The 25,652-nt window shown below is 40.7% G+C and overlaps 3 protein-coding genes across 3 annotated transcripts in view; 2 read left to right on the top strand and 1 right to left on the bottom strand.

Annotated features, from left to right (window-relative positions):
- The window catches only part of sipa1l3 (signal-induced proliferation-associated 1 like 3), a 79,345-nt gene extending 76,542 nt beyond the window's left edge, over positions 1-2,803 (top strand). Inside the window, 2 exon segments of the mRNA XM_034700916.1 lie at positions 144-225; positions 1,769-2,803. Coding sequence (XP_034556807.1) covers positions 144-225; positions 1,769-1,960 — 274 coding nt within the window. The 3' untranslated portion in view covers positions 1,961-2,803.
- Positions 2,804-7,145: 4,342 nt separating this feature from the next.
- On the bottom strand, positions 7,146-13,234 carry LOC117824821 (ribonucleoside-diphosphate reductase large subunit). The gene is made up of 4 exons (XM_034700290.1): positions 13,071-13,234; positions 8,094-10,075; positions 7,730-7,918; positions 7,146-7,619 (listed from the first exon to the last, which is right to left on the bottom strand). Exons 1-4 carry the CDS (start codon positions 13,087-13,089, stop codon positions 7,425-7,427), a joined length of 2,385 nt encoding a protein of 794 aa, XP_034556181.1. The 5' UTR covers positions 13,090-13,234; the 3' UTR covers positions 7,146-7,424.
- A 2,798-nt stretch (positions 13,235-16,032) lies between these two features.
- On the top strand, positions 16,033-24,160 carry qpctla (glutaminyl-peptide cyclotransferase-like a). The gene is made up of 8 exons (XM_034701839.1): positions 16,033-16,560; positions 16,645-16,868; positions 19,163-19,309; positions 19,395-19,688; positions 20,119-20,280; positions 22,746-22,845; positions 22,932-23,048; positions 23,155-24,160. The coding sequence occupies exons 1-8, from the start codon at positions 16,491-16,493 to the stop codon at positions 23,298-23,300; spliced, it is 1,260 nt and encodes a 419-aa protein (XP_034557730.1). The 5' UTR covers positions 16,033-16,490; the 3' UTR covers positions 23,301-24,160.
- Positions 24,161-25,652: the final 1,492 nt, after the last annotated feature.

Consider the following 25,652-nt stretch of genomic DNA (forward strand, 5'->3'; position numbering starts at 1 on the left):
TTAAATTCATCAGCTGGTTGTTTGAATTTATTCTGACATTTTTGTTCAAGAAATAATTTTTTTAGTATCAAACAGAAGCAGAAGTGAGATATTACTGACTGCAAACTCATCGCTGCTTTGTGTGTGTCTGTGTGTGTTTACAGCGATGAGGTGCCCAACGACTTGTCTGGTCGGCTCTACCACCTGGAAGTCATGTTAAAACAGCTCAATAATGATCTGGAGAGGGTGAGCATCTGTTTGTTTTCACTATTTTCTTTTTTTTTATTACTAAAATAATAACTGCTGGGATGCCAGTTTGGCCTAGTAGTTAAGCTGTGCACCCCATGTGCTGGGGCTGTAGTCCTCAAGTAGGGAGCCAGGGTTTGATTCCCACCTGTGGCCCCTTTCCTGCATGCCACTCCCCCCTCTCTTCCTGCCTCCTTCTCTATCCACTATCCTATCCTCTCTGGATAAATGCAGAAAACCCCAAAATAGAATAATTATACATAAATAAAACCTCCTGGGTCAGGCTGAATTTGAACTAACGGTATGACTGTGAGGTGTAATGCACCTTCTTGGATTACCACTCTTTTGTTATTTGATACTTGCTGACTCATCAGCATTCTAATGAGCTGAATGCACAGAAACTCTTGTTTTGGATGATGCTGTAATTTTAAGGAATAAATTGGTCGGAAAAATTTAGTTACCAGAACTGATAATTAATTCAAATCAAAACTTCGATAAAGTTAAATCGATTGGCAGCTACATCCCTTTATGCCCCTAGCTCTGCATCTTAGGTGACACTAACACAAAACCCTACATCTAGTGCACTACTCCCAGCTCTAGCAATCACTAAGAAAACAATCCTCCTAAACTGGAAATTTAAAAAAAGCACATCAATATTGCTCAATCGAAGAATCTTCCCATAGAACATATATCCCTAGAAAACGTTCTGCCTCACTCAATCACAAATCAGCGGACTTCTCCAAAACCTGGTCTATATTCATCAATACACTAACCTCTGTTATTGCCTGGATCCCAATCAACAGTACTAACTCGAATGCATAGACCAACTTCACCTATTTAACTTCACATGCCTGCGCACACACGCACATCCCTCTCCATTTATGTCCCCTACTTGCACTCACACTCCCTCACTGTACTCTAAACATTATATGTTTGAAATTAATCATTTGGAAACTGTCAGCCTCATCTGTTTCTTTATCATTATTAATATAATATATTTATTTACTGTCCAATTTATTTTTCCTTTTGTCACTGCTTTCTTTTCATAGGTTATTTCTGTTCTATTTTTTATAAACATTAATTGTTTTATTTGATTGTTTTTTTTTGTTTTTGCCTTGGATTTAGACTCTTATAATTATTATTATTATAACTTCTTTGTTTGTCTGCTTTTTTATGTTGTTCACATTCATGCCTTGTCTACGTGTTATTCTGTCGATTATCATTTGGTCACCCTCTTTTTGTAAAGCACATTTCTTGCACAAAATAAAATATGTATATAGTTTGTTGCAGGAAATGTGTTTCTCATAAGCAAATAAGGCTAGTTGTCTCCCTTTGTTTCCAGTATTTGTGCTAAGCTAAGCTAACTAGCCACCGTATGCAGATATAGACATCATAAAGGAAGAAAATAATAGTGTTGCAGAGATACAAATTACTCTTTTTTTAATGATGGAGAAAATTGCTTCTTCATCCTTTATCCAATCGCAATTGAATCATCACTTCTGCTCCTCTCACCTCATTCTGCTGTGTCTCTCTCTCCCACCAGGAGAAGAAGGATAAAGTGGTCCTGCTCGCAGAGATGGCCAACCTGAGAGAGAACAACCAGCGGCTGCAGGAGGAGAGTGTGACAGCCAGCCAGCAGCTCCGACAGTTCAGCCATCTCTTCCCAAACCCCAGGAGCGAGGGCGAGTCCGAGGCTCACTCCTTAACACACAAACACGACTCAAAGAGGGAGTGACACCAGCACCTGTTAGTAAGGAAGGAGAGTGAGAGATTCAGGCCACAGAGGGAGGGCCCATGATTCCTTGCACACAGGGGTGGCAGAGGTTGCAATGATGTAACCTCACACAGCTTCCACAGGACTGCCTTAAACTGAAGAGAGGAAAAAAAACACGATTTTTAAAGTGAAACGCTCCCAGAGTCTCTCAGAGCCTGCTCACACACAGCAGAGACCCTCCCTCGGTAACTCTGAGCCTGTTTATTTTTATAAACTGAAGTCAAAACATCTTTATATACCTGTCCTATATAGAAATACTGCTACTATGCCGGAGGAGCGAGTGGAGGAGGAGAAACCGACTGTTTAAGAGACACTACATCACCTGGAGAGGCCTAATACTGTTCCTGCAGCAAATCAGCCAAAAACAAAAAAGACTCACTACAGACTGCATCTCCCAGAATGCACTAGAAGTCATGGAGGCTCTACAGACATGGTACTGTAGATAGATGTGGTACAATTCTCATGTATCAATATTACTTATATTGTACTGATATTGTATAACAGTTGTACTAAAGATGTGTGTGTGCGTGTGTGTGTGTGTACAGATGGTACTCAGAAACATTACAGCACAACAGTGTCTGTGCTGGTCTCTGCAGAGTGTGTGTGAGAGAGAGAGAGAGGCTGGATGTGCTGGACGTCTGATCAAAATGTAGTTTACTGTTTTATGAAACTTTCGGGCCTCGTTAATTTCTTCCTCCGTTAACATGGATGTGCGTCGGCCCTGAGATGTGAAACAAGCCATCAGTGAAATGAGCGAGTGTAAACAGTCCATGTCATGAAGCTCAGCGATAGAACTGAATCATATCTTTAATGTAGTGCTTTGTTTTCATTTGAGTATCGCTGTTTAAAGCAGCGCTGCATCATCTCTGATCATGATGATTTTAACCTTGTGATGTTTTTACTCTGATATTTAAAACAGTAGTTTGACATTTGAAGTCAAGTGCATGGATTGCAGAGTGAGACCGACATCTTTCAGTTCAATGTGAAGTTGCCTAGCTTAGCATAAAGACTGGAAAGCTCTACCCTACCTGAGTAAGATCAGCTTTACGAAACCTCTAACTAAGGAACATATAACATCTCTTTGGTTGTTACCAAGCGGCAACCTCCGGTCTAAAAATATGAGTCCAATGCAGAAGTGCTTAAAACTGCAGTTCATTGAGGATCCGCTTGAGGCTGGCTCCGGAAGTACCGGAAACCACATACACACCAATTCAAAAAAGAACTCTCTTTACAGCAGAAATGAACATGTTTACAGCCTGGTACAAAAGACAATTGTAGTCTGGACATCTCATTTCTCGATCGACACACACTGTAGTGGGGGTGAATTATTTCATAACGCTGCAATTTGGAAGATATTGAGATTACGAGTCTACCACTGAGAGGCACAGCTGACTTGATTGACAGGCGGGAACACTGTAGCTGTTGGCGAGGAGGCTCAAAGCCCGCCTCTTTATGTCACAATTGCTCGACAGCAGAACTATGGCTGCCGCCGCCGCCTGGCCTCAAAACAGTGCTTCAGAAACAGATGTGTGACATCACTGATACTACGTCCATATTTTATACAATCTATGGTTGTTACCAAACAAAAGTCCACCTTTTAAAGAGAGCCGTTCCTAAATACACTGACTTCTGTAGTGATTTCTGAAAGCCTCCATAGCTCCCTTGATAATGGGTCCCTTAGTCACACTAACATCTGCAACCCTAGTAAAACCTCTGACCTCAGCGGGTGCCAGTCTAGCTCAGTGGTTAAGGCGCATCCTTCATATGCAGACACTATAGTCTAGTTTTTCGTACTGTTCCTTTAATCCTGTAATTTTTTTTGCCTGCTTTTAAAGTTTGTAACTAAATATGTTGATCTCTAAGCATTCTGATATAAAAGGAAGACAGATTGAACCAGTAAAGAGTGAGCTTTAGAGGTGCTGGGAGGTACAATTTGTGTCTGAATGACAGAATCAAGCTAGCTATTCCCCCTGTGTGTGTCCAGTCTTTATGCTAAGCTAACCCTTTATAGCCTCATATTCTACAAACATGAGAGTGATGTCGACCTTTTCATCAGTCTTCCCTCTGAAATCTAAATGTTGTTTCCTACAAAAGTCAAACTATCATTATTACTGCTACTCTTTGCATAGCCGTCTGATGGACATAAAGCTGCACATGAAACTCACTGGACAACACTGAAGCTCCTTCATATCAGAACTGCTCTGTCTTTGTGTGTGTGTGTGTCTGTGTGTGTGCGTGTGTGTGTGTGAGAGAGAGGACTTGTCCCTGTGTTCTGTGATAGAACCCAAATGAACACAAACTACACTATTTAAGCAGCTAGCTTGCTGTCTGATATTGTCTACTATATCTATTTTTCATACAGAACTAATGTGGAAGTTATATGGATGCTGGTACTGACAGGACACATCATCCCTGTGGAGGATGGATCTTATCTTTTGTGTCAGTGCTGATGTTTCTGATAAATTGTACTAAGTGATCATCTCCTGCTCTGCTCTGTGGATCAGCTGATTCTTCCTGGTTTGACTGGAACTGTTGACTTTTCACCCTCCCTCACTCAGGTTTAAAGAGATGCTGTTAAAGACACTAACCATGTTGACGTTGGAGTTGGAGGTGGATATTTTGTCATTGTAATTTTCCCTTTAAATATTAACTGGTATGCATATTAGCTTATTGTTGGGAGCTGCAAGTCGATTAGTAGTAATGTTTTAAATCGCTATTGAACTTTTCTAATTTAATACCTTGATTTATGAGTATTTAATTTGCTGGATTAGACTGAACAGTTAATCAACTGATGTTTTATCACCTTGACGTAAATGTATGTGCCCGTTTCTCAGCTACAACACTCTCTCCTTATAAGTAGAAAACAACCTTTCTGTATGTAGTTGAGATAGTGAAACAAAGAGTCCTCTCTTTCCCGCTCCTCCTCCTTCTCCTCAGATCTTTAAAGAAACAGAAAAAAGTTGCGTCTGCTTTTACGTTTTCACCTCCTTTATTCTCCTGCAGCTAGTCACATGAACTTTTAAACCTGTAAGATTTAAACCTGAGCCGTTTTTCACCTTTCAGCGTCTGTCGTGAACAAATTCAGGCTACAGTGAGGTTCAACTCGTGCTCAGAGCGACTCCTCTTGGTGCAGCTTTGCGGGTGTCGCTGTGATTTTAGTATCAGCCAGTCTCAACAGTTTGCTTTTGTAAAATGGGCAAGGTTTTTATACATATATATATATATATAAATTTTGTTCATGTTATGTGTACTGTAAGCTATTTATAGCGTACACCAGGATCCCTGTTGAACAAATGAATATTGCATTATGGCTAACAGTAATATTGTATGCTTAGGTTTGTTTTTTTTAGATGTTAAATATTTTGATAATTTATTTTTAACACATTCCCACTGTTGCAGACAATAGTGAAGATAAGAGGGTACTGTGTTTTATTTGTGTATGCGGTTTTTCTTCTGATCCTCTGTACAAAAACTGATTTGTATGATCCCTCGTTGTTTTCTATTCTCTGGCGTTGTTCCTCTCTGTGCGTCGGTGCTTCCTGCATGTTGCAGAGGTACAGCACACACGGACGAAAAGGTTTGATTCAAAATGTTTTCTTTGGGTTGTAATAATAACTTGTACATTTAAAACTGTAAATTATGTTTTCATTATTTTATAAAAAAAATATATTAAAAATAACTATCTCGACATTGACTGACTTTGTTTTTTTAAACATTATTTTTCTCCACATCTCTAAGATTTTACAAGTGGTCGTACACTAGGTGTTTAAGAATTGTTGAAAATCTATTTAACATTTAAGAAAACTATTTCCTCATTATATACAAAATTGGACATTATTCCTAAACTCATGACACTGAGTATAACGCTCTGAATAAATGATGTCCTCAGTTGAGTTTATATTTTAAGATAAGATAAGATAGTCCTTTACTCGTCCCACAATGGGGAAATTCAAGTGTCACTAACAAAGTAGACAGTGCAAAAAAAGAAAAAAAATATAAAGCAAACAAGAGCCTATAAAGTAACAATTATTAAAAAGTTATTAGCAATTAAAATTAAAGAGGTAAAAAATTAGTCTGACCGCTGCAGGAAGAAAAGACCTGCGGTATCTCTCCGTGAGACACCGCGGGTGAAGAAGTCTGTCACTGAACAAGCTACTTAGTGTTGTTATGGTCTCCTGGAGGGGGGGTGAGGTGTTGTCCATCAGAGAAGATAGCTTTGCTGTCGTCCTCCTGTCAGCCACCACCTCCACAGGGTCCAGCAGGCAGCCCAGGACAGAGCTGGCCTTCTTCACCAGTCTGTTCAGCTTCTTCCTGTCAGCAGCAGAGATGCTACTTCCCCAGCAGACCACTCCAAAGAAAATGGCTGATGGACATAAAGCTGCACAGTCAAAGGACTTCAGAAGAGCCCCCTCCACACAAAAAGACCTGAGTCTCCTGAGCAGAAAAAGTGTGCTTTGTCCCTTCTTGTACAGTGCGGTAGAGTCATCCGACAAGTTCAGTTTATTGTTCAGGTGAACACCCAGGTACTTGTAAGATTTCACAATCTCAATGTCCGTTCCCTGGATGTTCACTGGGTGGACTTGCATCTTCTGAAATCCACCACCAGCTCTTTGGTCTTTCCTGCATTGAGCTGGAGGTGATTTTGAGGATGCACATTTGATTTCACAACTATTTCATATATATACCAACAATGATTCCCTTCTCAATCAAGCTCCTCCCATGGTGGAATTGACATATGTCTATTGGGATTGGCATTTCAAATTAAATTTAGACTAGCTTACACAGTTCATTCCAAATGCATCTTAAGGTGCAGAATGTCACTTATTATATAAGTGGATAAAGGCCTGGTGGGTTTAAGCATGCACCCTATGTACAGAGGCTCTAGTCATTGTCTCATCATCTGTGCTCTCTTCAGCTGTCCTACCAATAAAGGCAAAAATGGCCCTAAAATAAGTTGAGTAAAGGGCTTCATGTTCATCTTAAATGCTCATCTGGTGTCAGTGCTGACACTTAGCTGTAAGTCCTTTAGGGGACAGATATTGAGATACCACACATCCTTATTAGAACAAGTTGAATATAAAAATCAGCAGCAGCACTGACTCACTTCATTTGGATGGTTAATTTAAAAGTTCAAACTCTCACACGCTTTATTTCGTATAACAAAGCTTTTTATTTCACACATAAAATAATACAGTGCCTATTAAAGTACTTGAATTGACAGGAACAATTTATTTTTAATAAAATTAACTCTTTAAATTCTGACCCACCCACAGCAGTGCACTTTGTTTTGATCAGTGAAACATGCCCATGTTGTTAAGTAGAAATGTTACAGTGTGTAACAGGAGGCTCTCCACCCAAAGCTTCAAGTCACTGTAACACAGCGGCTCTCAAAAAGTAAGACGACAAACAAACAGACAGCACGAGTTCAAGATCCACACATGAGGCAATCATCTCTGTTCTCCAGAGAACACACCATGGCGGCCATGTTTCTCTCTTTGATCTCCTCCTCTGTAGCTTTCTCCGGCTCCTGCGCCTCCTTCAGCTTCTCCTTGTTCAGGGTGAACTGGATGGGGTTAGCGGCAGGCTTCGTCCGCAGGTAATACATGCCTGTCTTCAGACCCTGTGGCAAAGAAGCAAGACAATTTAGCACATCATCATCATCATCATCATCATCATCATATAGTCATAGTAAGATGTCACTGATTGTCTGTTCTGGTTTGTCTCACTCACCTGTTTCCAGCCAAAGAAGTGCATGCTGGTCAGTTTGCCATAGTTTGGCTCAGCGATGTGGATGTTCAGGGACTGGCTCTGGTCGATGAAGGCGCCACGGTCGGCTGCCATCTTGAGCACGGTCTTCTGGGAGATTTCCCACACAGTTTTGTACAGCTGCTTCAGGTCATCTGGAATCTCATCAATGCCCTAAAGAAGAAAAAGGTCTCATTAAATATCAAACAAAAAACAACATGGAATCTTGGGGACTTCATTCACTACTACTGTCTAAGTTGTGTTTTGACTCGTGATAATCTAAAATGAGTAAACAATGAAATGTGCAACTTGAAAAAGCCTGCCGGTTTATTTCCTGATTGATCTTTACCTGAATGGAGCCGTTCTGAGCGATCAGCTGGTTCTTCATCTCCTCACTCCACAGCCCCCTCTCCGTCAGGTCTTTGAGCAGATGAGGGTTGACGATCTGGAACTCTCCAGAGAGGACCCTGCGGGTGTAGATGTTGCTGGTGTAGGCTTCGATGGACTCGTTGTTGCCCAGGATCTGTGCGGTGGAGGCGGTGGGCATTGGGGCGAGCAGCAGGCTGTTTCTCACGCCGTGTTTGGCGATCTTCTCCTTCAGCAGCTTCCAGTCCTGGAGGTTTGTTGGCGTCTTCTCCCACATGTCGTACTGCAGGATGCCCTTGCTGACAGGGGAGCCTTCATACGTTTCGTAGGGGCCGAGTTCGGCAGCTAGCTCGCAGCTGGCCTCCAGGGCAGCGTAGTATATTGTTTCAAAGATCTGGATGTTCAGCAGCTGAGCTTCAGGGCTTTCAAACGGGTACCGCATGAGGATGAAGGCATCGGCCAAACCCTGGACACCGATTCCAATCGGCCTGTGGCGCTTGTTGGACTTCTCTGCCTCAGGCACCGGATAGTAATTGATCTCAATGATCTTATTCAGGTTCTTCACGATCACTTTGGTCACCTGGGCTAGTTTTTTAAAGTCAAAGGTCCGTTCGGGGGTGACGTACATGTTAAGCGCAATGGAGGCTAGATTGCAGACGGCGACTTCGTCATGGCTGGTGTATTCGACTATCTCCGTACAGAGGTTGCTGCTCTTGATGGTGCCCAGATTCTGATGGTTGGTCTTCCTGTTGCAGGCGTCTTTGTACAGCATGTATGGTGTACCCGTTTCTGTCTGGGACTCGATGATGGCGTGCCACACTTGCTGAGCCTTAACCACACGCTTCACCCTCCCCTCCTTTTCGTAGGAGGTGTACAGCTTCTCAAACTCCTCCCCCCAGCATTCATCCAGGCCGGGGCACTCATTGGGACACATCAGAGACCAGTCCTGGTTGCTCTCCACTCTCTTCATGAACAGGTCGGGGATCCACATGGCGTAGAAGAGGTCTCTGGCTCTCTGTTCCTCTTTTCCTGTGTTCTTCTTCAGCTCCAGAAAATCAAACACATCAAAGTGCCAGGGCTCCAGGTACATGGCGAAAGCTCCGGGCCTCTTGTTGCCGCCCTGGTCAACATAACGAGCCGTGTTGTTGTAGACTCTGAGCATGGGGACAAGCCCGTTGGAGTTGCCGTTGGTGCCGGCAATGTAGCTCCCTGTTGATCTGATGCAGCTGACCGCCACGCCGATTCCTCCAGCTGATTTGGAGATAAGGGCACACTGCTTCAGTGTGTCATAAATGCCCTCAATGCTGTCGTCTTTCATGGCGAGCAGGAAGCAGCTGGACAGCTGTGGCCTGTTGGTTCCTGCATTGAAGAGTGTAGGGGAGGCGTGTGTGAACCACTTCTCTGACAGCAGGTTGTAAGTCTCGATGGCTGCATCTATATCTGATTTATGGATTCCTACAGAAACTCTCATCAGCATGTGCTGTGGCCGCTCCGCCACTTTGCCGTTGATTTTCAGCAGGTAGGAGCGCTCCAGCGTCTTGAAGCCAAAGAAGTTGTAGGAGAAGTCACGATCGAAAATGATGGCAGAGTTGAGACGGTCTTTGTTCTCAAGCACTAGATCAAGCGTCTCCTTTGAGATCATGGGCGAGTGGCGTCTGTTCAGGGGGTTGACATAGCTGTACAGGTCTTCCATCACGTCACTGAACACCTTCTTGGTCTCTTTGTGCAGGTTGGAGACGGCGATACGTGCAGCGAGGATGGCATAGTCGGGATGTCTGGTTGTGAGAGTGGCAGTGATCTCAGCAGCCAGTGTGTCGAGCTCCACTGTGGTGACTCCACTGTACAAACCTTGGATCACCTTCATGGTGATCTGAGCTGGGTCCACAAAATCAGAGTTGAGGCCATAGCACAGCTTTTGGATGCGAGAGGTGATTTTGTCGAACATGACGCGCTCCTGGCGTCCATCTGACAGAGAGAGAAAAAAAAACAGAAATTGTTAACCACATTTTCTAAAACATCAGCATTTGAGTATTTCTTTCAGATATGAAGATCAAATGAAGGCATTTGATGGAATTGCTAACACATTCTTTGTCACTCTTTTGAATGTTAAAACTAACAAGAACCTAAGAGGGTAATGCGTCCTGGTATTTAAGTATTAGTCATGATGAGATATTATAGTGAAGTATTCAGAACATTAAGCTTAATGATTAACATTAACATAATTAACATAATGATTGCTCATGGTGGATTAAGATGAGATAAGTTTGAGTCCTGTCAGCAAGAGGGGACTGGATCTTATCCTGTCTTGATGTTGGATCTTTGTTAATAATTTAACAGAGTACGGTCTAGACCTGCTCTGTTCGTAAAGGCGTCTTGAGATAACTTTGTGATTTGGCGCTATAAAAATAAAGATGAATTGATTGATCATTACTCTAAAAGGTAACAGAGCCAATGATGCAGAATGGACTATTTCAGAATCCTCTTAATAAAATAATAGTTATAATAGTCACTGATGCATTATGTGTAACTTTGATGTTGTAGGTAGTAATTATTGGCTAGCTCTTCTCCTGAGATCACATGAAATCAGAGTAACATAAAAGAACCTTAAAATGTTCCCCAATTACAGTATCATCATCAATTTAGGGTGTTGCAGTGACCAACTTTTACAGACACTACATTTAATTGTACTTTTTTTTTGTAGTTATATGTGAGATTTCTGTGAACCAGTTAGTATTTGAAACGTTTGTGCATTTTTACAGCTTTATAAAGTTGTAAACGTTAACATATTGGGGAAAAGGTTTTGTTGTAGCTGGTAGAACGTTAATATTCAGGTGTGAAAACACATTTACTATAAATGGAAGGAGATTGGATTATACCAGGTACAAAGAGATTAATGTTAATGATTGGAATTAATTTATTATAGGATAGCCCCTTGAGATGCAGCATCTCGTTTTCAAGGGGGTCCCAACAAAACACAAAGCAAACTAATACACATGAAACAGTAAAGCACAACAAATACACAAATACACAAACAGCTCTCCATCACCCTTACTCCCTCCTGGACCCACCCAGCACCCCATCATTAAACAAAACCTTGAAAATAGACAGCATCATTGATAGGTTTTCAAATTAATGTTTTTATCATGATGTAAAAATGTTCTTGATGAACACTAAAAGTTCAGAAGACACAAAAGAGGACAAGACAAACTCAAAATTATGAAATTGTGCAGAAAAGGCTAAATTTGGTGCATTAAACTTCTGAACGCAGGAAAATAATTATTTAGTTCTTAAAATGTTGTCTGCTGGTCAGAGAAGTCTTAAAAACAACATGAAAAAGAAGTGTGATGAAATCCAGATCGTGATCCTGCCATAGAAAAATAATGAGACAATATTTTTCCCACATTGCCCGACCATGTTCCTCCAGAAGAAGATAAAGTTTGCTAGTGTATATGTGGATTTTGGAGAACTGAGGACTACCTAGTTACTGATTTATTGAGAAAAATGTAAAATAATCAAATAGAGATTTCATGTATAACTTTCATGATTCCATATCGAATTTTCCTCAAACTACCAAGATGGACTAGTGCAGGTTTTATATTTGTATCAAACAATGTCCCTCCGTTTCATGCTGTAGTGAGAAATTTGATGTTTAAATTTATGTGTCGCTTAGCTGATTCAGAAAATGAAATTTTAAGGGAGCTCACTCAGCCTACATTAAGTGTATACACAAGGTTTTGGTTTTTTTTGCTTTTGGAAACACTGGAACATATGCCTTTTTATGCTCTGATCAAAATGAATGTGTAAACTGTGGTCATATGATCTCTTTATTTCTTGTTGGACATGTATTTTACTTATTTTTAGTCTTTTATATTACTCTTGTGCTGATGTGGACCTATGAGTCTGAAATAAAGAATATCTATCTGAGTCTCAGTAGGATCTAAGTGGCCCTGAGGTATTCTGAAAACACCAAATGAGGCCTTCTTTCAAAACATTTTGGACACCATTGTTTTTAATATAACCTTGAAGACAGATTTTCCTCCTCCTTTAAAACATCTTAAGCAAGTTGACTCTCTTGACTGCTGCTGGCATTATAATGCATAATATACTGTATTATAATTCTCCTTGCCATATTAAATTATGTTATATTACATTATTATTGTAACTACAACTCATGGTCATATTACATACCCATATTTATTATTTATTGCTTAATTTGTCATTACCAACCATAATCACACAATGTCAACCTGTCACTACTGAAACATTTTTAATACTGCCTGTAATTACTGCTATTCAATCTAAATTCCATTGTAACATTGTATATATCTAAATTGTATTCTAGCTTTATTTATGTATTTTTATTTTACTTATCCTATTTTATTTCACTTATTGAAACTTCTTCTTAATTGTACTTATGTCTGGGTTGCTGTAACAACTTAATTCCCCCCGGGGGATCAATAAAGTAATATCTTATCTTATCTTCAGTTAACTAGCTTTTCTTTGGATCAGAACCACACGAGGGTCCAGACCTCCAGGCAGGTTGGCCTTTCTAACTTGGACTTTTGGCGCCAACTAAGACAAAGGCTTACAGATAAGTTAATAAACAACAGACTAAACCTAAACCTGGAGGGGATATGAAAGTCTGGTACATTAATGACAACACCCACTTGTATTCTCTGCTTGTCATGATGCCAGAGTCTCGTATTAGCTTAATTAAAGGCGGACAGACTGTTTGAGGCTCACAGTGTAAAACCGGTTCATCAGCTAGCTAGCTAGCTACATTAAGTAACTGATGGTTACAGGCAAACGCGCAGCTAACTACTCCTACATGGTGCTTAAGTTTCGATTATGTGATGAAATAAGTCAGCTGTAAGTCTGAGGCAGCAGGTGAATCCTAGTTACTGACAGTAAAACAAGCTACCCTGGGATTAAACAATGACAACAGAAGGGACCAGCTCACCTCGCTTGATCACGTGCATGCTGGCGCTGGAGTGTGAAGTTAGGTGTCGAGGAAGTTTATCAAGTTTATCCTCTGCTCGGTGACAAAGTATGTAACACACAGTAACACACAGAAACACACTTCCTCCAGCCAGAGAAGAGAAAGCGCGAATTGCTCGAAGTCGCGCAAATGTTGTATTTGTACGGAAGGCGTCACTGACATCGTCACGGCGTCACGGCATCTTGACCAATCAGGGGACAAGACACGCGCGGGCCTGCATGTCTGAGGACCAATCAGCTCTCTAAGAAGCCAGTTTCCTGTTTCTCCGACGAAAATTTGGCGGGACAGAGAGAAGTAGGTCATAAAACAAGTCGCGGCTTGTTCTTATTCAATATGTGATTTCAAGGCAGTCAGCACTTCTTTTTTTTTACCGTAGTCTTTACATGACTGGACTTCATACCTGTTCACACTGTACACAGCGGACTTCAAATACAAGGAAGGTTGCTGAGGTTTAGGGAAACACCTATAAAAGTTCCCTGCACCACTGTCAGTCCTACAGAAAAGAGCAATCAGAACAGTTCACAATGTTGATTTTCGTGAACACACAAAATCATTGTTCCTCAAATCAAAAATATTGAAATTATTTGACCTTGTGGATTTTAAAACTGCACAAATTGTGTTTAAGGCAAGGAAAAATCTCCTTCCAGGAAATATTCAAAGATTATTCTTTCCTATTCCTTCCTTATTCTTTCATGAGGTACAAGGAGGAAGACTAGTGCTGAGAATCACGAGGGGTTCACTTTTGTTTGTTGGTGTAAATATTAAGATAATAATATAAGAAGATTTGACGTGTGGGATTGCACTCGTATAAAGGCAGAAAATAGTGAATAGAGGGGTAGGATTAGATAAGTTTTAACTTCTTCTAAGTTCCTACTCCTTTTCGCACATGTAAAGTAAATTGTTTCACTGCTTGCTAATATTGATTTTGTTTCTTTTGTATAATTGTTTGTTTTTTTCTTGTATGTTTGTATAACTCTTTCTTCTTTTCTACTTGTATGCTTTTATTTTGTATTTTTACTTTTACATGTTCGAAATAAAGTCAACAAATAAAAAAATAACTCCTGTCACATCCAGAAATACTCAGATGATACTGCTATTGTGGCGTGTACCCACAATACAACCCCATGCAAAACAGCTTGTAAATTGATGGTGTGAAGGAGATTATTTTCCTAACTGCTGTTTGAAGGTCAGGACAAAAATCTTTCCTATTATCATTGTTTGATAATAAACACATTTTCAGTCACCTGTTATCTATATTTTTCGTCATTGTCCTCCTCCCATTCTCTTGTATCTTTTATTTTCTGTATTATTTGTTTATCTTGTAGAGCACTTTAAATAATATAAATACATGTATTATGTATTCATATTGTATCTGCTGTGGGCGGACAGGATACAGGAGAGCTAGACTGAACTAACTGGTGAAGAAGGCCAGCTCAGTCCTGGACCCTGTGGAGGTGGTGGCTGACGGGAGAATCATGGCCAATCTGTCATCTTTGATGAACATTTTTTTCTATATATATTCTTGTTGAAATTCTTGTACTGTACACCTTCTTGTTTGCTGCTGTAACTCCATGAATTTCCCCATTGTGGGAAGAATAAAGGAGTATCTTATCTTATCTTATCTTATTATCATTATTATGTACAGTGGATAGCAAAAGTCTACACACTCCTGTTAAAATGCTAAGTTTTTTTTATGTAAAAAAATTGAGACCAAGATAAATCATGTCAGAACTTTTTTCATCTTTAATGTGACTTATAACATGCACAATACAATTGAAATAAAAAAAAAAAAAATCTTTTAGGGGGAGGAATACTTTTTTTTTTTTTAATAATGTGGTTGCACAAGTGTACACACCCTCTTATATCTAGTGATGTGTCTGTGTTCAGAATTAACCAAACACATTCAAACTCATGACAAGTAGTAGTCAGTATACACCTGTCATAATCTAAAGTGACTTTGATTAATCCCAATAAAGATTTTATTTTAGCATCACAAAACCTTGCATTTTAACAGGGGTGTGTAGACTTTTGCTACCCACTGTATGTATTATGCATCAAAATGCCTATCAAGAGCCTATTTAAATTCTGACCACATTTTTAGAATCAGAATCAGAATCAGCTTTATTGGCCAGGTATGCTTGAACAGACAAGGAATTTGACTTGGTAAACTGTGCTCTCTTTGTACTAGGCTAAAGAATAAGACATACAAAATAAAAATATAATAACAATAACATCAGCTATAAATACAAAAGAACAACAATAGGCATGACTAATATGTACAGACTAAAATAATATGATAATAGTGCAGTGGTGAGTAGCAGAGGTAGTGTGCCAAATGAGTAATTAATAATTGTTTTAATAAAACACAGTAAAAACAACATTTTTTTTCTGATTTTAAGGTGAAGTATCTGATAGTTAATAAGTAACTGACGTAAAACAAGTCAAGGAGAAACCTATGTTCTCCCAGACTTTCAAGGAAATTAGATTGAGACCCCCTTCCAATTTAGTGACATGCATGGACAAGTTTTGTAACCATTAGGCTAGCAGAGCCCAGGAGGGTATAGTAGATAACTAGAGATCAAGATAAGTTTGGGCTTTGCAGTAGGCTATGTCATTGGCTCAAAGACCTATAAAAGGTGCTGGTCAACAGCATTCTGGGAGTCAGCAGATTTGCAAAGCTGTTCTCCCAAGCATTCCGGGTGCTTGTTCGATACTGGTATTGTTTTCTTGTAATAAACGTATTACTATGCAAGCAAGCCAGTGTCACAAAGATTCCATCTGCATCTACACATCACGGGCGGTCAAGATACAACAAAGGGAAATGGGAGTAACCGAATTAAGCACAAGGCAACTTGCATCAGTATTTCTGAGAAATCTAATTTACTGTCGATGCATCTGTTCTCCAGCAGGAGGGGACCGCACACCACGAAGTTGTTCCCAAACCTCTGTCCCTTGGGAATATTGTAGAAGGTGTAATTACACTAACCTCCAGTTGGTGTCGCTATAACACCAGAACGCTTTTCACTGACGGCCTTAAAGCAGCACGAAGAAGAGTTAGAAGCCCAAAGATCAACTGTAGTGTGAAGGAGAAAAATGTTCATATTTATTCAGTATTTTGCTCCTAAGGACTTATGACAAGTTTGCTCATGAGGAATTTGTCACCGTTTTCCATTACTGTGTGTAAGTAGACACAGTAGAGAGTTAAACTGCTGCAGACACTAATACGCAGACTCGATCTGCTTCTGTTCATTATAATGTTTAGTGGATTAACCTGATCAAAGCAGCCCTTCAGTCAACCATGCCTTCAAAGACCCGGGCTACTACACTGGCAACGAGGATCAGGACCACAAAAGACAGACTGCTACACACGGGGGATGGAGTATGACGGTGAAACCAACAGACTGGTATCGAGTCTGCTTCAAATCGGAGCCAGCGTACTACTCCACTTCCTGTGAGGATTTCCCTCCTACATGCTCCCCAAGTCGGCTTGTACACGTAGCAGTAAGGACTGAACGATAACACTGTATCTCCAAAGACATGTCCAGGTCCAGTCGGCGGTACAAGCCTCTGCAGCAGAGCGGCAGCAGCGGCTCTCTCCCCGGCTGTGACCGCGTCCGGCTGCCCCGAGCCCGGGTACTGCTGCTCTGTCTCCTCGGGTTTCTGGTGCTGGCTGGGGTGCTGGGAGTCTACCTGTCCAACGAGACCAGCACCACTGGACAGGTGAACCGCATTGCAGCAGCAGATCTGAGCAGAGACAGGGTAAGAGTGATAAATGGCAGGTCCACAATCTCTGAAACTTTGCCCCAGTGTGTGCAGGGACAAGTTTGGGCCTCAAAGTGTTAACTGAAATATAATAACCAGTAACAGATGGTGTTGTTCCGTCTGTTTTAGGACGTGTCAGGTTTTTTTCCCACTGTATCATCAGACATCAGGACAAAAGCTGTTATTTTCTGTAACATCTCCTCAGTTTCGGGTTTACCTTTTTGATTATATGGGCCAGACATGCATCATTGATAGATTTATACGTGGAAGGCCAGCTGCTTATTTATAGGGGATTCATCATCTGTCAGTCAAAATGCCAAAAATGATCACACCCTAACCATGACTATTTGCTTCTTTTACTCTATTTCAGTCCATAGTGAAGTAATGAATGTGATTTGTTTACAAGTCCACCACCACATATTTGCATGTGTAATCTGAACAGCACATGCAACCCTCAGTTTCATATTGATTTAAGAAAGTGACAAACTTCTTTTAAAAACTGTGACGTGGAAAAATGTGAAAGAAACTTTTGGATGATACACAGAAGAGGGATGGCTTTCCCTGGTGAGACAGACATGAATACATGTAGTGTGCACAGAATAGACACATGGTCAAGTTACATTTTGTACTCCTAGGATAACAGAATTACAGACAAATATGTAGAGTATAAATTCAGGATGACATCATTCAGGAGGATTTTTTTTTTATGTCAAAGATCCTGATCTAGATATATTTTATAACTATTTTTAATAAGAGTTCAACATATTTTTTTTTGTAGTATATACTTTTTTTCATCTATAACCTGGAAGAAAAACTCTTAAAACTCATTGTCAGTGTAAAAAAAACCAATGCATTTTAACTCTATTTCATTTTTAGATATTTAAATGCTGAATAAATGTCAATTTTAAACACAGGTATGCGACCAGTTTTATGATTCTGCATCAGTCTTGTGTGAACTTCATTCATTATCCACAACTGGTTTCCAACCTACAAGGAATGTCACAGCTTGTGCTGTTCTCAACAAGCGCTGTTCAAGACAAAGATAACTCCCCCTTGCTTGCAAAACAGAAAACAGCCTTCAGTTGTCAAACTCAGCACAGTGAAGCTTAAACATGCAAAAGTTCCAAAGAAGAAGAAGCCAAGTACAGTTTGGACTGGAGGGGGAAGTGTTACTCAAACAGATCAAGCAGTGCTATTCCATCATTTTGCACAATAGGGAACTTCAATAAAAATGATGCACCAATCTATTTATTACTTTATTGATGACCACATGGTACCCAGAACAATCAAGAAAATACCAGGTAGATAAATGATCCACAATGAAAGCAGTATTAGTTTGCATGCTTTCTCCAACATTAATTTAATTGATCAGATTTATCTGATTTTCCTCAAATTTCAAACTTTCATTTTAAATAAGGACTAAGAAAATGACCTTTCTTGGGAAAATGAATGGAATAGAATAGAATAGAATGTACTTTATTCATTCCCCAAGGGGGAAATTCAGGTGTCTGTCAGCTCATCTCCCATTGGCTAGAGAGTTATGAAGCGTAATGGCTGTAGGGATTAATTATTTTCTGTATCTCTCAGTCCTGCAATGCAGATAGACGAGCCGTCCACTGCTGCTGTTTCTCTGGTCCACAAAGAAGTTGTGAAGTGGATGATCTGTGTAATTTAGAATGGCCTCTAGCTTCTTCTGTGTGCATTTCTCCACCACAGCCCCCAGTGAGTCCAACCTAGTTCCAATCACAGAGCCAGCTCTTTTCACTAGTTTGTCCAGTCACCTTGCATCCTTGTGTTTTATACTGCTTCCCCAGCAGACTGCAGCATAGAATAACACACTTGTCACCACAGACTGATAAAAAATCTGCAGCATCTTTCTGCAGATGTCTAAGGATCTAAGCCTCCTTAAGAAAAAGAGGCAGCTCTGCCCCTTCCTGTAGAGTGTATCTGTGTTAAGGGACCAGTTCAACTTGTTGTCCAGGTGTACACCTAGATGGTTTTAAATACCTACAAGGGAGGAACTCAACAGTGATGGGTCCTTCCTCCACACTGGAAAGATACGCACCATATAGAAATAATATAGTTGGACATATAGATGAATAAAACTATGTGTGATGAACATAGAGCAACTTTAGAGTGCTGCCAAGTATTTGTGCTACTTGTACTAAAACCCCCCTCTTCACCACAGTGACCTGGATAGAGTTCGGAGCTTTTGTTCAAACTTGCTGCTAAATATTTTTGTTGTTGTTTTTTGCTATTTAATCATCTCTCCTTATCCCCCCATCATCCAGTCAACCCACAAACCCAGCAAGTGCTCCCCTGCCCAAATCCGCCGCCTGGCCTCTCAGGTGGACGGTACCCGCCTATGGGAGAATCACTTGAGACCAATCCTAATTGAGAGGCTCCCAGGGACACAAGGCAGCCTGGCGGTACAGCAGGTGTGTGTACATATCTATAGTTCCTTCTCTTCATTAATAAAAGGCTCCCTCTCATTTTGAACCCCCCTTCTCTGTTTCCCTTCAGCACATCACCTCCACTCTGTCCTCGCTGTCTGCCGGCTGGGCCATTGACTTTGACTCATTCCAGTCTTCAACTCCACATGGTCAGGTTGCATTTACGAACATTGTCACCACTCTGGAACCATCGGCCCCTCGGAGGTTGATTCTAGCCTGCCACTATGACTCTAAGTCACTGCCTCCAGATCCCCGGGCCCCTGAGAGGGTGTTTCTAGGGGCCAGTGACTCTGCAGTGCCCTGTGCCATGATCCTGGAACTTGTCACTTCTCTGGATGCCCAGCTGAGATCATTCAAACAGCAGGTGTGTAATGAGGTGATGAAGTTAAGGAGCAGATTAGTTTCCTCTTTGTTTGAAACTTTACTTTTTTTCCTTCCTGTGACAAATGAAAAGCCAGAGATGCTGACAAGTATTTTTTTTTCCTACACTGACTCCTTCCTTCTGCCTCTGTGCCTGAAGTATAGGCTAGAAAATGCTGACTCCAGCTCCTTGCTTTCTTTGCAGCAGTCATCTGTAAATAGCAGTATCTCTCCTGAGGATGTGATTTATGTAGTTACTGTCTGAACACACACACACACACACACACACACACACACACACACACACACACACACACACACACACACACACACACACTGCAACATCACTGCAGGTTGAGAAAACTGGCATCCCTTGCTGTGCTGCCTCCTTTTTAATTAGATTCCCTCGGCCTTCTCTTCCCTTTTCCTCACAGAAACTTCCCGTGACTCTTCAGCTGGTGTTTTTTGATGGGGAGGAATCATTTGAAGAATGGACTGCCACAGACTCTCTGTATGGCTCCCGTCATCTGGCGGAGCGCATGGCCAACACGCCGCATCCTGCTGGAAACACACACGCTACCATGCTGCAGGCTGTGGTGAGGAGGAGGCTGCTCGCTCTGTGCAGCATACACACACACACACACACACATACACAAACAAACACACACACACACACAAACACAAACACACACAAACACACACACAAAAACAAAAACAAAAACAGACACACACAAACACCGCTTCTATTGTCACATGCTCACATCCAGATCCAGACACACACTAAATTATGTATGAGGAGGCTGAATTTAGCATATTATATGAACTCAGCAAATTTGAACCTCTTCAGCAGGCCTGTCTTTACCGCCTGCATGGACAGGAACATAGGATGGGCCCAAATCTAGTTACAAGATGTGTCTCCACTATAGGAAGTTTCCTGAGGGACAAGAATCATTTGGAGGCACTAAATGCATCTTGACTGCAGGGACTAAAGTCTAAATTGAATTTGGGGCAGTGTTGTTTGATCTTGTGGAAGAAACAAGTATAACCAGGTCTAAGAAGCAAGACAGCAGTGTAGTCAGAAGAGCTGCAGACTGTCCAACTCCAAGCAGGAATAAGAATATAATGCATTTGAATAAAAAGGTCTGAATAATACATAATAATGATAAGACATTTTATTCATATTGTTCAAAGTGCTTTACAAGATAAATAAAGAAGACATAAAATTAAAGATAAAAGAGAATGTGAGGAGGACAACGACTAAAAATATAAAACAGAAGAGCAGGAAGTTAAAACATGCGAGTTCAAATGATAGAAATGAGAAGAGAATAAAAAAGATAAAACAATTAAAACCACAATAGACAAAAGAAAAAAGATAAAAGGCTAAAAACGACCATCAGATAAAAATAAATTAAACAATGTCAGAAGAATAAAAAAAAACTAAAGATAAAAGGTTAAAACAATTAAAAGATATAAGATCCTGCCTGTGGTACTGCTTGAAAAAGGAACAAAAGAAGCGTTTGGAGGATTAAAACACATCTGCTGTAAACGCACATCTCTAAAAATGTGTTTTTAAAAGAGGATAAAGAATTTGCCAATCTGATCTCCTTGAGGAGTTTGTTACAGATGGTGGGGGCTCTGACAGAAAAGGCCTGGTCACTTTTGTTCCTCAGCCTTGATTTTGGGATGGCCAGTGGGGCCTTTGCTGAGGACCTCAGGTTACGACCAGGCACATATGGAGTGAGGAGATTAGAAATATATTTGGGTGCAAGATCAGAGCGTGCTTTAGAAGTCCACAATAAATTCTTAAAATCAATTCTAAAATATACTGGGAGACAATGGAGGGGAGCTAAAACAGGAGTGACATAGTCTCTCTTTGTAGTTCTGGTGAGGGCTGCTGCATTTTGGATGAGCTGCAATAACTGTTAGTTTATACATGTATACAATGAGTTGCAGTAGTCCAAACGAGAGGAGACAGAAGCATAAAGGCATAAAAAACTGCAAAAATAGTCTGAAAAATAGTTTCAGTTTATTAAAAAATTCAGCAACAATTCTGGCTTTAACTTCTGTAACTGACAAGGAGGAAAAGCAGAAGGACCTTTCATCAGGTCATATGCAGCATTTGAATAACATGCAGAAGGAAAGGAGACACAAACAAGCAACCACACTTTAGAAGAAAACCCACATCAATTAAACAACCCGCCACAATGTGTGTTATAGGCTTCACAGAGTAACAACCTCAAAGTCTCATAAAACGAGCTAGCTGTAGTTCAAGGCACATCACTTCATCCCTTTATAAGCACCTCATCTTGAGGTGTTGTTTTTCAAGAGGACAGGCAGTGAAGTGGCGAGTGTTTCTGATTGGTTTGCAGAATTTTATTTCTGCTACAACTTTAAAAATCTGCAAACCAGTATATGTGTCAAACTTTAGTATTGAAAATTAAGCCAATGTGGAAGACCAAAAAAAGAATGCAGATTCTCTAGGCTCCACTTGAGGCTCAATTCAAAGGTCGAGGAGTCCCTGTTAGAGCCCCGTTATTATGCCCCATTTTTCAGCAGAACTAAATATATTCACAGCCTGGTACAAAAATGGTTTTGGTCTCTATATTCCATGTAGTTGTAACTGTTGGTGAAAGATTTTTCTCCGTCATTTTGCAAAACGAAGCTCAACCTGTTGAACATTCATGATGAGGACAAAATTTGGCTTACTGTAGATGCCGTGGTACACAAATAGTGATAGTTGTTGGTTTATATGTTGCAGCTTTTTTGTTCTGAAGTCTCATCCAAATTTGTGTTCTAAGAACAGCTGCTCCTTTTCCTGCACCACCTTTTGTAGAAATGTAGACATTGAGCAAAGGGAACCTTTTAGTTTCTTGAAGAATGTTTTGCAGGACTTAAAGTTATGGGTTCTGTAACAAAGCTGCAGTCTTCCACTTTATCATTCACTCCTGCTTTGCCTTTCATTCAGTCATGTGATCACATGTGACTACTGTGCTTCTGTGTAAAAGTTTTTTTCAGTTGGCATTTCCATCTTCAGACCTCCTTGTTTTTCCTTCCTCTTCAGGATCTTTTTGTGCTGCTGGACCTGCTCGGTGGTCCCGATCCACTGATTGCAAATCACTTTGATAACACGGCACGCTGGTTTGACCGGCTGATTGCAGCAGGTAAACACTGACTATAACTACCTCATGAATGATTAGTGTCCTTCGCTGTGTGCACCCTAACTCTCCCCTTCACTTCTCACTGTTAGAGAAGAGACTCCACCGCCAGGGGCTTCTGACGTCTCACCCCTCAGAGCAGACTTATTTTAGGAAGGATGTGTACCTCGGACCTGTACAGGACGACCACATCCCCTTCCTTCACAAAGGTGGATGACACAGAAAATAGTTCCAGTTTGTGTTATGAAATGTTTGTTGTGAGTATTACATAGGTGAACAATTTTTCAACTTCCTCTCTCTTTTACAATAATGCAGGCGTTCCTGTGCTCCATGTCATCGCCACCCCCTTCCCACAGTTCTGGCACACGCTGGACGACACAGAGGAAAACATGCACCGACCCACTGTAGTGAACCTGACCAAGATCCTGGCTGTGTTTCTGGCAGAATACCTGGGCTTCTGAACTCAAAACCCAGACGTGTGTTTGTGGTGAAGGTCCACATGAAGACCTCTTCTCACTTTTTACCCCATACTGGAGTACTAGTACTGTTAGTCACAGTGATGACACGTTATTTAAAAAAGAACAGCACGATTTGGATATAACTGCAGACAGCATCAACCTGGTGAAATGAAGTAAACTGCACTTTTCAGTACTCACAAACAAAAACATTACCAAAGACTTGGGCCTTGCTCGACCTGCCTGTTACATGTCTGGACTACAGGGGTAATCGTTCATGGAGGAACATTCAGTTAAGTTGATTCTGTGAATTTCCTTTTAATTCTTGCACTTTCCTGTGAAAAAAATCCTAGCATTTATGTCCCCCATGAATATGATGAAGATGCACTAATGATTCAGACTTTGAGCTGCTGTGAACACCGCTCACACAGTGAAAATGGTGAAAGACGTTAGAACACATCTGTGAACAGTCTCATTGACTTTACCTTCAGTTGATGATCCTTTGGCCTTATGACCTGCTGTTTTTTAAATGCGAGCTATATTGTATGGCTATCCGGCACATTATGTGTCAGTGCAATGGTGATATTTATGTGAAAATCCAACAAATGTTAATTCGAACATTCAAAATGTGTATGGAAACATGTAAGAGAAAGATACAGTTGTTTTGTTCAGGGTATCTTTAAAATACAATTTCAAGAATTCAAAAGCATTGAAAACTTTTATTGCTACAAAATTTGTTGTAACTTCTCAATAAGGTTCACATGGGAACACAATTCCACATGGTCCCATGGCATCTTTCTTAAAAAAAGTTGGAAAACAATGTCTGCTAATTCATGTTTGGGTAATAAAGTTTACTTTGCAAAGAGTGTTAAACTCAGACCAGAAAATTCCTTTTAAATGTAAGAAGTTCCTCTTGACAGGATGCGCAAGAGACATAGAGGGGACAGAGGAAGTGGTGGGAGACACAGGGTGCAACTGAAGGGAAGCAGTGGCGGGAAAGTGGGCTGCATGGAGGTGAATGAAGAGTTATTGTCGGACGAAGAGTAGGTTCTTCCAGAGCAAGATATCTGGACACTAAAAGAAGAGATGTGAAGTAGAAAAATGTAAGAATGTTGTGGTTGTGTCCAATAAAACAGAGTTTTATTATCATATTAATTTAACCACACGAGGGCGCTGCTCTGATATGTTATAGAATTGCATAGGACTTGTTCACAGTTTTCTGTCTCGCTATCACTTAAAATTTTGTTTGAAGGGTGTTTAAATACTCTTTTGAGCCAAAAGATGTTTGCTTATGAACATAATTTAGACATTTTTTACTCGTGTTGTCATAATAATAAATCTTTACTACATACATCTTTAAGGGAAAACAAGCATGAAGTGATATATCTTTACTCAGATTATCTAGGCCTATTTTTAGGACAAACAGCAGTTGCAGAAGCATTCACAGGCTGTCTATTAGCCTGACCTTTTTCACTCAATCGATTCAAATTATGATACAAAGTAGTGCAGGTGTTCTAAAAGACCTGACGTTCAGTTATTAGTGAAACTTATACTAACTTCACAAGATGCTCTACGATGCTCATTTGAGTTCAGAAAACTAGATGCTCTTCAGATCTTTCCCCCAGACAATGCTTCCCCCCGCAGGGGTCAGCCCTTTTGCCTCGATGTAGTGGGCTGCGAGCCAGAGGAGTGGGTGGCTGCGTGTGGAGAAGGGAAAGCCCTCCAGCTGGGTGCGGAGGTCAGTAAAGCAGCTGTGGTGAAAGGCCACTACAGCTTTGCCCTCAGCACACTCGCAATCCCCCAGGGGGAGGAATAGAGAGAGGCAAAGGAAGAGGAAGGAGAAGGAAGAGTGTTCCGAAACCAACAAGCCTATGCATGCAAATACCTTGCAGAAGAACATCATACACATGCCACCTGCTCTGCGGTGAAGATCATTGCTGCGGAGTCATGAGATCTAAGCTGAGACAGGATCTGTGTGAAAATATCTTCTAACCACTTCCCTTTAAATGTTTACCTCAGAGATGAAGCCTCTGTGGAACACTGGGTGAAGGAGCGCAGGTAAATGTGTGGTATCCTTTTCTCATCATGCCCTGACAGAATCAAATCACAGGTAACCTGAGACCATCAGGGCTATAACAACACACCACTCATCCCTCCTCCTCTTGTACAGACACATGCACGCTCACTTTTGAGACCTTTGCTAGTGTATACAGAGACATAGGAGAGAAAGGACATGCATTTGAATAACACTTGCTTGGCAAATTAGAAGCAAAATCCTCACAGTCGACTCAACGAATAAAAGCTTTCTGTAAATGCAGTTTATTACAATATCATGAAATATAAAAAATAGAATGCATT

This window comes from Notolabrus celidotus, chromosome 14 (genome assembly GCF_009762535.1).
Source record: "Notolabrus celidotus isolate fNotCel1 chromosome 14, fNotCel1.pri, whole genome shotgun sequence".
Classification (NCBI taxonomy): Eukaryota; Metazoa; Chordata; class Actinopteri; order Labriformes; family Labridae; genus Notolabrus; species Notolabrus celidotus.

Coding starts and splice junctions, on each gene's coding strand:
- LOC117824821 (XM_034700290.1), bottom strand. Junction 7,919..8,093: donor CTCAGAACGGCTCCATTCAG/GTAAAGATCAAT, acceptor TTTCTTCTTTAG/GGCATTGATGAGATTCCAGA. Junction 7,620..7,729: donor ACTTCTTTGGCTGGAAACAG/GTGAGTGAGACA, acceptor TCTTTGCCACAG/GGTCTGAAGACAGGCATGTA.
- qpctla (XM_034701839.1), top strand. CDS start 16,491: ATGACGGTGAAACCAACAGACTGGTATCGAGTCTGCTTCAAATCGGAG. Junction 16,561..16,644: donor AGCGTACTACTCCACTTCCT/GTGAGGATTTCC, acceptor GTATCTCCAAAG/ACATGTCCAGGTCCAGTCGG. Junction 22,846..22,931: donor TGACCGGCTGATTGCAGCAG/GTAAACACTGAC, acceptor TCTCACTGTTAG/AGAAGAGACTCCACCGCCAG.